At 40.9% G+C, this 12985-nt stretch overlaps 2 protein-coding genes and 1 pseudogene across 3 annotated transcripts in view; 2 read left to right on the top strand and 1 right to left on the bottom strand.

Moving 5' to 3' along the window:
* The window catches only part of MRPL47 (mitochondrial ribosomal protein L47), a 195995-nt gene that overhangs the window by 51065 nt on the left and 131945 nt on the right, over positions 1-12985 (top strand). The window lies entirely within an intron of this gene.
* Positions 1-12985, bottom strand: part of USP13 (ubiquitin specific peptidase 13) — a 129627-nt gene that overhangs the window by 71177 nt on the left and 45465 nt on the right. For both annotated transcript variants that reach the window (XM_050780108.1, XM_050780109.1), the window contains exons 4-6: positions 10119-10240; positions 4218-4360; positions 2328-2512 (exon numbers count right to left, since the gene is read on the bottom strand). In XM_050780108.1, coding sequence (XP_050636065.1) covers positions 2328-2512; positions 4218-4360; positions 10119-10240 — 450 coding nt within the window. The remainder of the gene's footprint in view (positions 1-2327; positions 2513-4217; positions 4361-10118; positions 10241-12985) is intronic.
* Positions 11432-11604, top strand: LOC126949584 (uncharacterized; annotated as a pseudogene).

Here is a 12985-nt window from a genome sequence, read left to right as displayed (position 1 = left end):
GATCACGCCACTGCACTCCAGCCTGGGTGACAGAGTGAGACTCTGCCTCAGAAAACAAATCAAAACAAAAAATTTGTATAGCTGTATAATGTATTTGTGTTTTAAGCTAAGTGTTACTACAAAAATGTCCAAAAGTTAAAAAAATTAAGTTCATAAAGTAAAAACATTACAGTAAGAGGTTAATTTATTATTGAAAAGGATGACGTTTTCATAAATTTAGTGTAGCCAAGTGTATGGTGTTTATAGTCTGCAGTAGTGAACACTAAAGTCCGAGGCCTTCACACTCACTCTCCACTCACTCACTGACTCACCCAGAGCAACCCCCAGCCCTGCATGTTCCATTCATGGTAAGTGCCCTATACAGGTGACCATTTTCTATCTTTTATACCATATTATTGCTGCATCTTCTCTATGTTCAGATATGTCCAGATACACAAATACTTACCATTGTGTTACCACAGCAGTCAGTACAGTACCATGCTGTATAGGTTTGTAGCTGAGGAGCAACAGGTCACATCATATAGCTTGGTTGTGAAGGAGGCTATGCCATCTAAGTTTGTCCAAGTATACTCTGCGATGTTCACACAACAAGGAAATCACCTAATGGTGCATTCTCAGAACATATCACCATCCTTAAGTGACGCATGACTGTATCCAAATGCTTATATGCCAGTTGGTTCATTTAACAAAAGTATTTGTGCGTAAGATGTGTAAGATTTTGTATAGAACCCAAAGATGAGTAAGACATAGACTTGCTTTCAAACTGCAAAGTTAGAAGAACTAAGCTGCATACACGAACAGTTATAGTGTTGAACAGGCTCTTCTGAGAACTGAATTTCTAATAACTGGTCCTATAAAGGAACTACACAAGACAGCATAGAAAGTCAGAAAATCTGAATTATTCTCCCCTTGCAACTTTATCCGACAGAATTCCTACATTGCAAATCTTTCTTTCTATAATCCCCTAAAAGGATAAGGAGAAGGGCATAGAGAAAAGTCATTCAACACCCACTCATTGAATAACAATCACCTGTAAACACCAGGCTGTAACCCTCAATCCAAACGCAGGTCCTGAATTTCCTCTTTCAATCCGGAAGATTTAGGATAAGACCTGGGTTGTGTGTATCTTTACTCACTTTGGAGGCAAATCTTTGGTACCAGTATCTAGGGTTTCTCAGCTACTTGTCTCTAATGAGTTAAAATAATTCCACAAAACTTGAAAGCAGGAAAATTCTCTAAAATGTGAAACCAAAGAATCCTGACACGACCTAACTGCCAGTCCCCAATTATATATCAAATGAAAAACTATACCGGTTCAATGAAAAAACAATGATTGGTGAAAAGTGTCCCCTTATTTAGCGAAAAGATCTTGGGCAATTAACTCTGAGGTGGGCTAATTCCATCATTGAAAAATAACAGAAAAAAGAGAAGAGAAAAGATGTGTTTTTATAGTTCTCCTAAAAACATCTTACCTTACAGCAAAGAAGAAACAGAGACTAAATAAAGCCTGGGAAAATGGAGAAGACCAGCTGGGTATCAGTTCAGATGTGTGCTTAATAAATGTTTCCAGTGATGATTAGATGATGGGTTTTTATAGCCACTGCTCAATATTTAAGTTTCTCATTACTGATCCTGATATTATTGTCTTTTTCCCTCGCAAAATGGTAGAAGGTATTAACTGTACAAACATGGCCAAAAGCTAATGTTTCAAAGCACACCATGTGAGGACAAAAAGAAACAGAACCAACTCTGAAGCTGACAGTGCAAGAAGGAAACAATTCTAATCCCCTGGAGAACGTGAACACCATCACTGCCAGGTGATTTCAGGGACTCTTTTAACACACGGTATCCTTTGAAACTCATATTCTCCATAATTAATCCATTTGTTTCTAAAATGATACTTAATCCCTGTAATGGATTCCAGGGCTTCCTCCTGCTGTTCTAACAGTAGACTTGATTATTCACACTCACTTCACAAATCCTGTTTCCTGCTCTGTCCTCTCAGCCAAGAGATACACAGAAGGAAAATAACAACAGCAGCAATTTGTATTAAGACCTTATGGCATGCACTGAGCTAAATGCTTTAAGCACACTAACAAACATAGGAAAGAGGTACCATTATCATTATCCTCAAGATGAGCACTCTAAAGCTTAGGGGGATTAGAAAACTTGCCCAAGACTTCAAAACTAATAAGAGGCAGAATTAGGATTCAAACCTGGGCTGTCTGCATCCAGAGCCTACACCTTCCAACCACCTGGATTCAGGGATTGGTTAAATCTAAGAGGAAGCCACTGCATGTTCCCAAAGTCTGTAAAGGCGCACTCACCTGCCCCGTCAGGAGTGATGGTTCCCAGTTTCACGGCTAGTGGGTAGCCCATGTCTCTGTAATGCTCCAGCGCATGCCCATTGCCCCCAGAGCTGTCAAAGAACCACTTTCCACATAGGACAGAGCCGTCAGTCAGATTCAACCAGAGGTTTTCTCGCAGGTCGCATCTGGCACACTTCCAACCACTAGAAAGCCATTGGAGAGTAGTCAGAACAGCCAGAGCATAATTTTAAAAATTAACTTCTAAGAAAACAGATGGTTTCAGGTAGGCAGGTCACAACAAAGGCTCAGTGAAGTAACAGAGACTGGTGCTTCCCCATTTTCTCCCCTCAAGACATTGTTGGCCAGGTGTGGTGGTTCACACCTGTAACCCCAGCACTTTGGGAGGCCGAGGCAGGCGGATCACCTGAGGTCAGGAATTCGAGACCAGCCTGGATAACATGGCGAAACTCCGTCTCTATTAAAAATATAAAAATTAGCCAGGTATGGTGGTGGGCACCTGTAATTCCAGCTACTCAGGAGGCTGAGGTAAGGAGAACTGCTTGAACCTGAGAGGCGGAGGTTGCAGTGGGCCAAGATCGCGCCAGTGCACTCCAGCCTGGGTGACAGAGCAAGACTCTGTCTCAAAAAAAAAGAAAAAAAAAAAAAAATTATTGTTCCTCTCCCAGAGTAGCAGGATCACTCAGCACCCTGCCTGCCTCCCAGATGTGGATTAGCCCCTCCCAGCATCTCCGAGTGGCCTTTTTTTAGTTTCGAAAACTGACACAAAACTTCGGGCTAGGAGAGGAGCTCATTTCCTTAAAATTCCTCCATGAGGGACCGTGGAGCTTGAACAAGTTTAAAATATTAAGGATCCTGTGTGTATAAATGTCTAAAGTTCTAAAGCAGTAATCACATACGGTAAAGCTAGTTTATACAAATCCGACTACAATGCAAATCTAAATTAATTGGAAAGGAGACCAACTTGACTAAAAGCTAAATGTCAACTATAATGCCAAGTACCTTACAGAAGTCTCATCATTTAATTCTAACAAACACCTTTCAGCATCAGTATTACCGTCTCTATTTTTACAAACGGAGAAACGGAGATCCAGAAGTAACTCTTGTTTCCAAAGACCACACAGAAGGCGAATGCCATGCAATTGTCAGGATTCAACCAAATCAGACACGTTCCTAATCAATCTGCCTATCCACCAATACCTGTCTCTCTAAACACACCGTCACCTAGTAAGAGGAGATACGAATGGAGCCCAAAGAGTATTCCAGCCAAAATGTTAAAACCAAAGACTTGTAAGTTGGATTGCCCTAAAACAAGACTCTGAGACAAAAAAGTGAAGGTAAATGGCTTCTCCGGGAGGTGATCCCAGGGAAGTGGGGAAGAGAGACAAGCAAGGGTAGGAAGCTGCTACAGGATATGTCAGTGAGCAAATGTATACTGTGGGTGACTGGGGCTCAGGCCACGTGGGGAACTGCAAGAGACAGATATCCCACCTGGAGGGGCAGAAAACTGGGGTATGAGTCCACCCATGCCACAGTCGCTGGTTTAGGGCTGCTCCAGGAGGAGGGAGGGAGCTTCACTCTGGTGTTTCTGACTGTCCCATGCACCGGCCTAACTGACTTCAGCAAGCAGAAAAAGCTCTCAAGCAAAGGGTTGCAAGTGCTTGCAACTGGCAGCTTCAGGGCAGGGAAGGGCTTAGGGGTATGGACTGGGCATATTCAGCATCTACTACAAAGCTACAGACAATTTTAGAGAAAAGTTTTATATTTACTTTTAATAAAAGGCATCTGGTAAGAAAAAATATAACTGCCAATTCAAAAAAGAGGTAGAAAACAACTATTTGTTTGGCTAGTTTTAGGGAGTAAAGTTCCATTCTGCTATTTGACTCTCACCTTGGAGGAATCCTGACGCCATTGTCCAGTTGGGTGAGGTTGTTGGCATATTTAGATACTGGCAATTCATTTTCCCACGTGTCTGGGTCCTGCTTTCTGTATGGAGATTTTGAGCTGAGAACTGCATCACAAGCAATTGTTACCTATAAGACAAACCCAGATGTAATATATAAAAACAGTTTGAGAAAATAACAACTTGCTAGTGAATAGCAAATTCACTGCAATGTGATTTTTAAAACTGAAGAAATGCAAACAGCACAAGTGTCACAAGAGAGAGATCCTGTCTTCCTGCACTTCCCCTGGATCGAGCTAGGTTTTATCCCTGGCCTAGTGTTTGTAGTATTGACAATGGCACAGATAGCAAGAAACTAAATTCATTTTCTAAGCCCAAGCTTAGAGGTCAGATTTAACAATTCCTACCACTTAGCAAGCAGGGTGAAAAGTAGGAGGTGAACAATTTGCAAGGGTGAAATTAGATACAGGAATGCCCAGGATTTACCCAAGTGGTGTGTTTTCCTCATAACAAATGTACACTCAGATATCCAATATCCTCAACTCATCACACAATGGCATGTGGTCAAGGGCACTTGAATGGAATGTAAGCAGCATGGCTCCATTTCTTAATCTGGTGCAAATGTGACCCTGGACAGGGACATGCCTGGGTGTCTCTGTGCCAGATTAGTCCACATCATGAGCAAATCTGTGATGTCCTGCTCAGCACCAACTGACCACAGGGGAGGAGGAAAACAGACTCTGCCCTCTCCCTACCCGATTAATTCTGGCCATATGCCTATGATCCAATGTGCTGTTGGCTTAATGCTATAAGCTGTTTCTAGCTGTCTTTTAAGAACTTATATTCTGGTGGCAAAGTAAACTGGTACAGCCGCTTCGGAAAACAGTTCAGTAATTCATCAAATGGTTAAACACAGTTATTGTATGACCCAGCCATTCTACCATAGGTATATACCCAAGAGAAATGAAAATATGTGTCCACACAAAAACGTATACACAATTGTTCATAACAGCATTATTTATATTAGTCAAAAAAATGGGGCTGGGCACAGTGGCTCACACCTGTAATCCCAGCACTTTGGGAGGCTGAGACCAGCAGATAACTTGAGGTCAGGAGTTCGAGACCAGCCTGGCTAACATGGTGAAACCCTATCTCTACCAAAAATACAAAAATTAGCCAGGCGTGGTGGCATGCTCCTGTAGTCCCAGCTACTCAGGAAGCTGAGGCAGGAGGATTGCTTGAGCCTGGGAGGCGGAGGCTGTAGTGAGCTGAGGACGCACCATTGCACACAACCTGGGCAACAGGACAGAAACCCTGTCTCAAAAAAAATTTTTTTAATAAAAAATAAAAATAATGGGAACAACCCAAATGCCTATGGATATAACAAATAGAATGTAAAATAAAATGTTGTATTACATACAATGGAAATTTATTTGCCAATAAAAAGGAATGAAATATTGATACATGCTACAATATAAATAAACTTTGAAAATATATTCTAAGTGAAAAAGCCAGTCACAAATAGCAACATATTACATGACTCCATTTATGTGAAATGTCCACAGTAGACAAATCTATAGAGCTAGAAAGTAGATTAGTGAGTGCCACAGGCTCAGCATGGAGGAAGGGTTGGAGGATGATGGCTAAGGGGTATGGGTTTTTTAGTGGGGCAAGAGAAATCTTCTAAAATTAGACAGTGGTGATGGATGCCCAACTCTAATATAACAAATGCCACTAAATTGTAAAAAATAAATAAACAGCAAAATTTGTAATCTACATCACTAATATCCTGCATAATGAGCTGATCGTTTTCCCCTGAGTCACAGTTTCCCATGTGTCTGGGTCCTGGCTTCTGACCCTAGAACCAAGGAAGGAACAAGAAACAATGGAGTAAGTTCCCTCAGCTGCCATTTCACCCCCACAGGCAATTCCTAGCAGCCCTGTGATGTAGGAATCGGCCTCGTGTCCACTCCAACTCCATCCCTCCTGGTCCTAGCCACCATCATGGTTCCCCCACACTACACAACAGCCTCCTTACCGTGGTCTTCCCTCTAGCCCTGCCCCTCTTCTTTGCACAGCAGCCAGAGTGATCTGCTGTGAAAATTATATCCTATCCTTCTCCAGCTTAAAACTCTTATAGGTTATACTGACCACTGCTGATTGATGACACTGAGCTACTCACAGTCAGGAACAAGGAGGAGGTCCCCGGCCTCAACAAACTTATGATCCATTAGAGATCAGGACTTAATAAATATAGTTAAGCCTTTCAAAAGAGATCCTTCCATTTATCTCCCATTACAAATGCTGTTGTATAATTAGTTTGTTTTTTTCCATTTTGAAAACTCATCCCCTATCACCATCCAGAAATGCCCATAGAAAATAGAGCTGGGTTCACCACAAGCCCCCTCCAGGCTTTATGGGCTTGGGACATGCCACTTAGCACTTCTGGCCAGGACTTCTTCCTTGTTCCTGACTGTGAGTAGCCCAGTGTCATTGGTCAGTAGTGTTGAGAGTTTTAAGCTGGAGAAGGATAGGATCTAATTTTCACAGCAGATCACACTGGCTGCTGTGCAGGGAAGAGGGCAGGCGTGGAAGAAAGACCACAGTAAGGAGGCTGTTGTGTAGCCTCCTAATCTTTTGAGTCTGACCTATTATAACCTCCTTGTTTGTTTCATCAACTACCCAAATCAAGTCTGTGTCCTCCTTAGGACTGTCTCCACCCCTACTAGATCTTTTATAACCGTTCTGGTTTGCAGTGCACTATGACTCTGAACAAAACTCAAATAGAATCTTCTCCTTTATCCTTGAATATCTTTCTGGGTGACAACCAACAAAACGTCCTTAGACTTCTGGGCCTATTAAACACTGATCCAAGGTTTTCAGAATATCATCCAAAATCACCTTAAGGCCCTTTTTATGGGTGACAGCTGAAGGTCAGGATCCATCATCCTGTAATCACACTGTGAACTATTTTTCCCTGGATATGTTATCTGAAGTGATGCGAAAAGACCTTGGTACTAGTCCTGGCTCCATCCCAAGCCATCGTAAGCTTCCAGTTCAGTTCTGCACTGGAACTGTCTCAAACTGGCTCATAAGAGTCCAGCTTTAAATTTTAAGAAATTCAGCAAGATGGTTGCTAAACACAGCCATTATAAAATATTAAATCATATAAACTTACAACTAAATAAAATGTTTTCAAAAGGTGACATATAATCAAAAATTCTTCACTTCCTAATTGTTTTACTGTATCTCATTATTATCTATGTGCCCTTGAGGTTTTATTTACATTCACATCAGTGGAATGCTGGAAATTCTGTATCATGGTCTGCTACTACCACTGGAAAGCAACACCCCATTCAGTGATGTCACTTGACAGCCTGAAATCAGTCATGGTGGCAGTATTTACACCATGGAATCAGCAGACACTACAAAACAGGGCTTTTTTTTTCCTAGGGAGCCTGTTGTTAAACATTTACAAGCATACCACTGCTCCAATTCCTGCTGTCAAAAATGAAGGCATTGGATTTCAAGCTCTAAGACCCCTGCTGAGCTCACAGTGCTATGTCTCTGTGAACCCAGCATCACCCAGAGGTGCTTTAACTTTCTGGTAGAACCTATAGAGTCACTCTCTGAAACTGAAATTCTTCTGTGCTAAGACACTCAAAAGGTGAAGGAAGAATCACCTGGTTCGACGTTTTGAGCTCAATGATTTTTGTTATTTAACAGTTTAAAAAGAGAATTGTCAAACACCAAAAATATAGCAAAAGCATGAAAAGAAAATATAGTAACTGGCATCTTCTATGGAGATAAATCCTATCAGTTACCATCAGATAAGTCCAGGCTTTTCCTTTAATCTCCCCACCCTCATCTTCCAAATAATTCTGTCTTCTTTTTTCATTCATAATGTATTTCTTAATACTAAAAGACTCTATATTAAAAATTATATCTTGTTGGATTCAGATTTCTATGGCACTTGTCTTATTTTAAATAAGAGTATTCACACTTCAAATTATACTCCAAGTATAATTTGAAAAGGCTTTTTTATTAATTTTTTTAACATAAAGACTTATTCATGAGGGACTGAAAGCAAAATAATTTATCATAACATTTATTCACAATGTTTCTTCTCTTCTGACAGCAGAAATAAGAGTTATATTAAACAAGACAGTAAGAACTCTCAGTATTACAGAAATATAAGCATTAGTATACAATTTCAGGTAATGGGATGAGGTAAGGCCATTTTGTCCACTAATATATTTTATCCTTGGAAACAGCCACATGAGTCAACATGGAATTGGAGAAAGCAAAGGTAATTTAATTCCGTGTGCCCTACTGAACACTGTGCACTTAGCACTAAAAGAAGAGGCACAATATTAAATATACACGAAATTCTCATTTCTATGGTCTTAGATATAAAGTAGATTGGGGCAAAAGAGAATGAAAGGTGGAAACCTAGTCCCTAGTGACATGGAAACCCCAAGCACAAATGTCCCCTCTTGGCAGGGACAAGTGAGCAGATGGCCACAGAGAGAGTCATGCAACGTCCAGAAGACTCTGGGACCTTAAGAGCTGGCTTTGGTTCTGGCATGGTTTCAGGAGGGAAAAAATGAACAGGCATGTCTAAACTCAACCCTCCCTGACCCCACTGCGATCTGTGGCCAGGCTCTGGGAAGTCAAGGCGTGCACAGAGTGGAAAGGAGGAAAAGAAATGGGAGACCAGGCCGGGCGCGGTGGCTCACGCCTATAATCCCAGCACTTTGGGAGGCCGAGACGGGCGGATCACGAGGTCAGGAAATCGAGCCTATCCTGGCTAACACGGTGAAACCCCGTCTCTACTAAAAATACAAAAAATTAGCCGGGCGTGAGGGCGCCCGTAGTCCCAGCTACCCGGGAGGCTGAGGCAGGAGAATGGCGTGAACCCGGGAGGCGGAGCTTGCAGTGAGCCGAGATCGCGCCACTGCACTCCAGCCTGGGCGACAGAGAGAGACTCCGTCTCAAAAAAGAAAAAAGAAATAAAAAAAAAAAAAAGGGAAAGAGGACAAAGTGGTACAGGCAATACAGGAAATGAGCAAAGGGTAGGAAAAACAGTTAGGGTCCCCACGGGAACTCTGTGCCCACTTCCAGCATGCGAGAATGAAAGGAAAACAAAACCTGGATTCCCTATATCACCACCAGCAGCTCCAGCTTCAAGTCATTCAAGAAAATTAAGGTCCATCCACCAAACTGGATTAGAAAGAAAGGAAAAGGAAGAAAAGAGAAGGGAAGAGGAAAGGGGAAGCTCACAGTTCAAAATATCTAAAACCTAGAAAGTAGTCTTGGTTCACATAGGGAGTAAAACTGAAAAGAAGGTTCACTTAATCCCAGAGCTCCCAAGACCTGTAGTTTGTAAATGCCTGCTTCTTTTTGTAACTGCGTCGCTATTGTTTCAGCAGTGGAACACTTCTATTTTTTTCCAAACAAAATGTTACATGGAAGGCCAACATAATAAACATGATAAAAAGACTGTCACCCCTCTGATCAGAAAAGTCCTTCTCCAGCAGTCCCTGTAGATCTGGGGTGCAGAGTTTGAAAATCTAAGGAACAGACTGTGATTTAGGAGGCAAGAAGCCAGCCCAACCTGGAAGAGACCAGCCTAATGAGCAACAAAGCCCTACCAGCACTTGAAGTAAGAGACAGTAAAAGGCCCAGCACTACTGAAATGTAAGCCTGCAAGACCCCTGTCACAGAAGAGAAGAGGTATGTGCATATTCATGCTCATTCTCATCCTCTTCTTTCATTCAACCCGCTTTTCCCACCCCACCCCACCCCCGCACACACACACCACACACGCACACACACCTGACACAGAGTCACGCGCATCTAGCTAGCAGCCGTGCACACTCACTGACCAGGGCTGGTAACTCCTCAATATTTGGTAGTGCTATTTCATAGTGATCTGGGAATATAACAAGTTTGGCTTCATCTTCATATTCATAATCGTCGCTATTTAAATCGTCATCAGTATCTAGATCTGAGGAGAAAACAAAAACAAAGAACAAGAAGTGAGGAAAATAACATCCCACACTATGGCAGCACTCACTGGGAAAGCCAGAAATCCAAGGCGCTGAAATACCAAGGGTGTGACATTTACAATTTTCTCCTCTGACAGGACCGTCCATCTGTCCTAAACCACCAATAGCAGGCCTTTCCATCAAGTTATGAATACTTATATATCAGTGACTGATGTATGAAGAAGACTGAGCCATTTCATAAAGCTTTACAGTTAAATTAGACAAATGTGCAAGACACTCAATTCTCAGACAGAATTTCTCAGAAAGAAAATTTCTTAGAAACTCTTAAAAAGGAAAAGACTGGTAATTACGATGTGTCAGGTACCTGGTTCCTGATTTCATAACAATAGGCTGGAATGGTGGTTTGGTTTCTTAGGGGTTTTTTGCAACATCATAATATGAAAGTATGGTTTTAGAGTTGATAAACTTAGGTTCAAGACTAGCTCCAAAACTTCATGTTACTTTGGGCAAGTCATAAACTCTCTAAGCCTTAGTTTTCTCATTTGTAGCATGAAGATAATAGTATGTATCTCACACAGTTTATACAGGAGATAAAGAGAACAAGAGGCTTGGCATATAATAGGTAATCAATAAATGTTAGCTATTATTTAAAAACAAAATCTCCCTCTTGCTCTCTCCCTCTCCCTCTCTTAAAGTGTTGAGTTACTGCATAGTAGACCTGAGGGGGAAGCCCTATAATGTGAGTAGCCATATTGTCCTCGGCTGTGGAGAATTCTCACTAAGGAAGATGAGCTCCTCTAGCCTGTTATCTACCAAGTCGTCCCTTCTTTGCTTGGTTCATCTCTGGTAAAGGTTAAACGAAGGTTCAAGGAAATGTCTTGTCACAATATTTATATGGACATTTCAGCATCACTTTCACAGGGATGCCAGCATCCCAGATCATGTTTGTATATTTAGGCTTGGAACTATGGTGACAAAGAGCTAGCGAGTTATATTCCACTCACATGCACACAAACCTACACACAAATAGGCACAAGAACACACACAGAAACGTGGGCTCTCTAGACAGAAGAAAGTTATTTTACTTAATGAAGCAGCCACCTGAGAAACCAAAGGGTCTAGATTCTGTTATTACCTTGTAAAACCTGGTATATATTTGTGTACAGTTCTGCTCTTAAATTCCCAAAGCAATCGCTTCTCAGCCTTTTGGCTAAGATCAAGTGTAAATTCCCAAAGGTAGGGCAGTTTGTAGTGATAAATAAATAAATAAATAAGATACAGCCAAAATGCAGTCTAAGCTTTATTTTTTTTTTTTTTCTTTTGAGGCAGGGTCTCACTCTGTTGCCCAGACTTGAGTGCAGTGGTGTGATCATAGCTCACTACAACATCAAACTCCCAAGCTCTAGCTATCCTCCTACCTCACCCTCCTGAGAAGCTAGGACTGCCAGGCCTGGCTAATTTTTTTATCTTTTGTAAAAACAGGGTCTCACTATGTGGCTCAGGCTGGTCTCAAATACCTTGCCTCAAGCGATCTTCCCACCTCAGCATCTCAAAATGCTGGGATTAAAGGCATGAATCACCACACGTGGTCTAAATGTTTTAATAAAAGATTTTAAATTATAAGAGTCAGAAATACCAAAATAAAGAACCAAACCAAACAACATTACTAGATAGCCATAGAAGTGAGGTTCATTTGACAAAATGTAATCTTAAAGAAGTTTAATTAGTAAGTAAAGGCATTAATGTAAAGCATATAATTCAAAGAAAGATTCTATATGTTATAAAAATGTGAATGCTTCAATATTTATAATTTTTTTAAGTTGGAATCCAAATGTTTAATTTAAAAAATGGTATTCAACCTGGCCAGGCATGGTGGCTCACACCTATAATCCCAGCACTTTGGGAGGCTGAGGCAGGTGGAGCACGAGGTCAGGAGTTCAAGACCAGCCTGGCCAAGATGGTGAAACCCTGTCTCTACTAAAAATACAAAAATTAGCTAGGCATGGTGGCATGCACCTATAATCCCAGCTACTTAGGAGGCTGAGGCAGAGAATTGCTTAAATCCAGGAGGCAGAGGTTGCAGTGAGCCGAGATCACACCACTGCACTCCAGCCTGAGCAACAGAGCAAGGCTCCATCTCAGAAAAAAAAAAAAAAAAAAAAAAATAGTATTCAACCCAATAGAATATTATTTAAATCATAGTTATTTAGACTATTTAGGAACAGAAATGTTTATGCTATGTTAATGCTAAAAACACAAAATTCATCTTCACTATAAAGACTTTATATTATGCTTACAGACAAAAATGAGAAAGAAAACTAAACAAATGGAAATCATTAATGAGTGAACTTTATTCTTAAATTTTTCTTTATTATAATATTTATATTTAACAATTTTAAGTAACCAAAGCATAAATCTTGTGTTTTTGTATGCAGATTCAGCTCATACAAGATATTATCTCTTTTCCACAGAAAACATGCTCATTTAAAGCTAATTCAAATCTTACCTGGCATAAATAAAATACAAAAAAAAAAAAAAAAATCCCACTCTGACATTTGCTAGTTATGTAACCCTAGAAAATTTATTTCTAAGTTCTTTTTTCTTGTGAGTAAGCCATAGATATTATCTACCCCACAAGACCGTTAAGTGGATTAAACAAGATAAAGTTTTAAGGCACCCTAGTGTAGGATCTGGTAGGTACTAGGGGACTCTGCAAAAAATAGCCACCATCACCATCATCATCA

The sequence above is a fragment of the Macaca thibetana genome, chromosome 2 (assembly GCF_024542745.1).
Source record: "Macaca thibetana thibetana isolate TM-01 chromosome 2, ASM2454274v1, whole genome shotgun sequence".
Lineage (NCBI taxonomy): Eukaryota > Metazoa > Chordata > Mammalia > Primates > Cercopithecidae > Macaca > Macaca thibetana.
The sequence above is the reverse complement of the archived record's forward strand: the minus strand, read 5'-3'. Positions and strand labels throughout refer to the sequence as shown.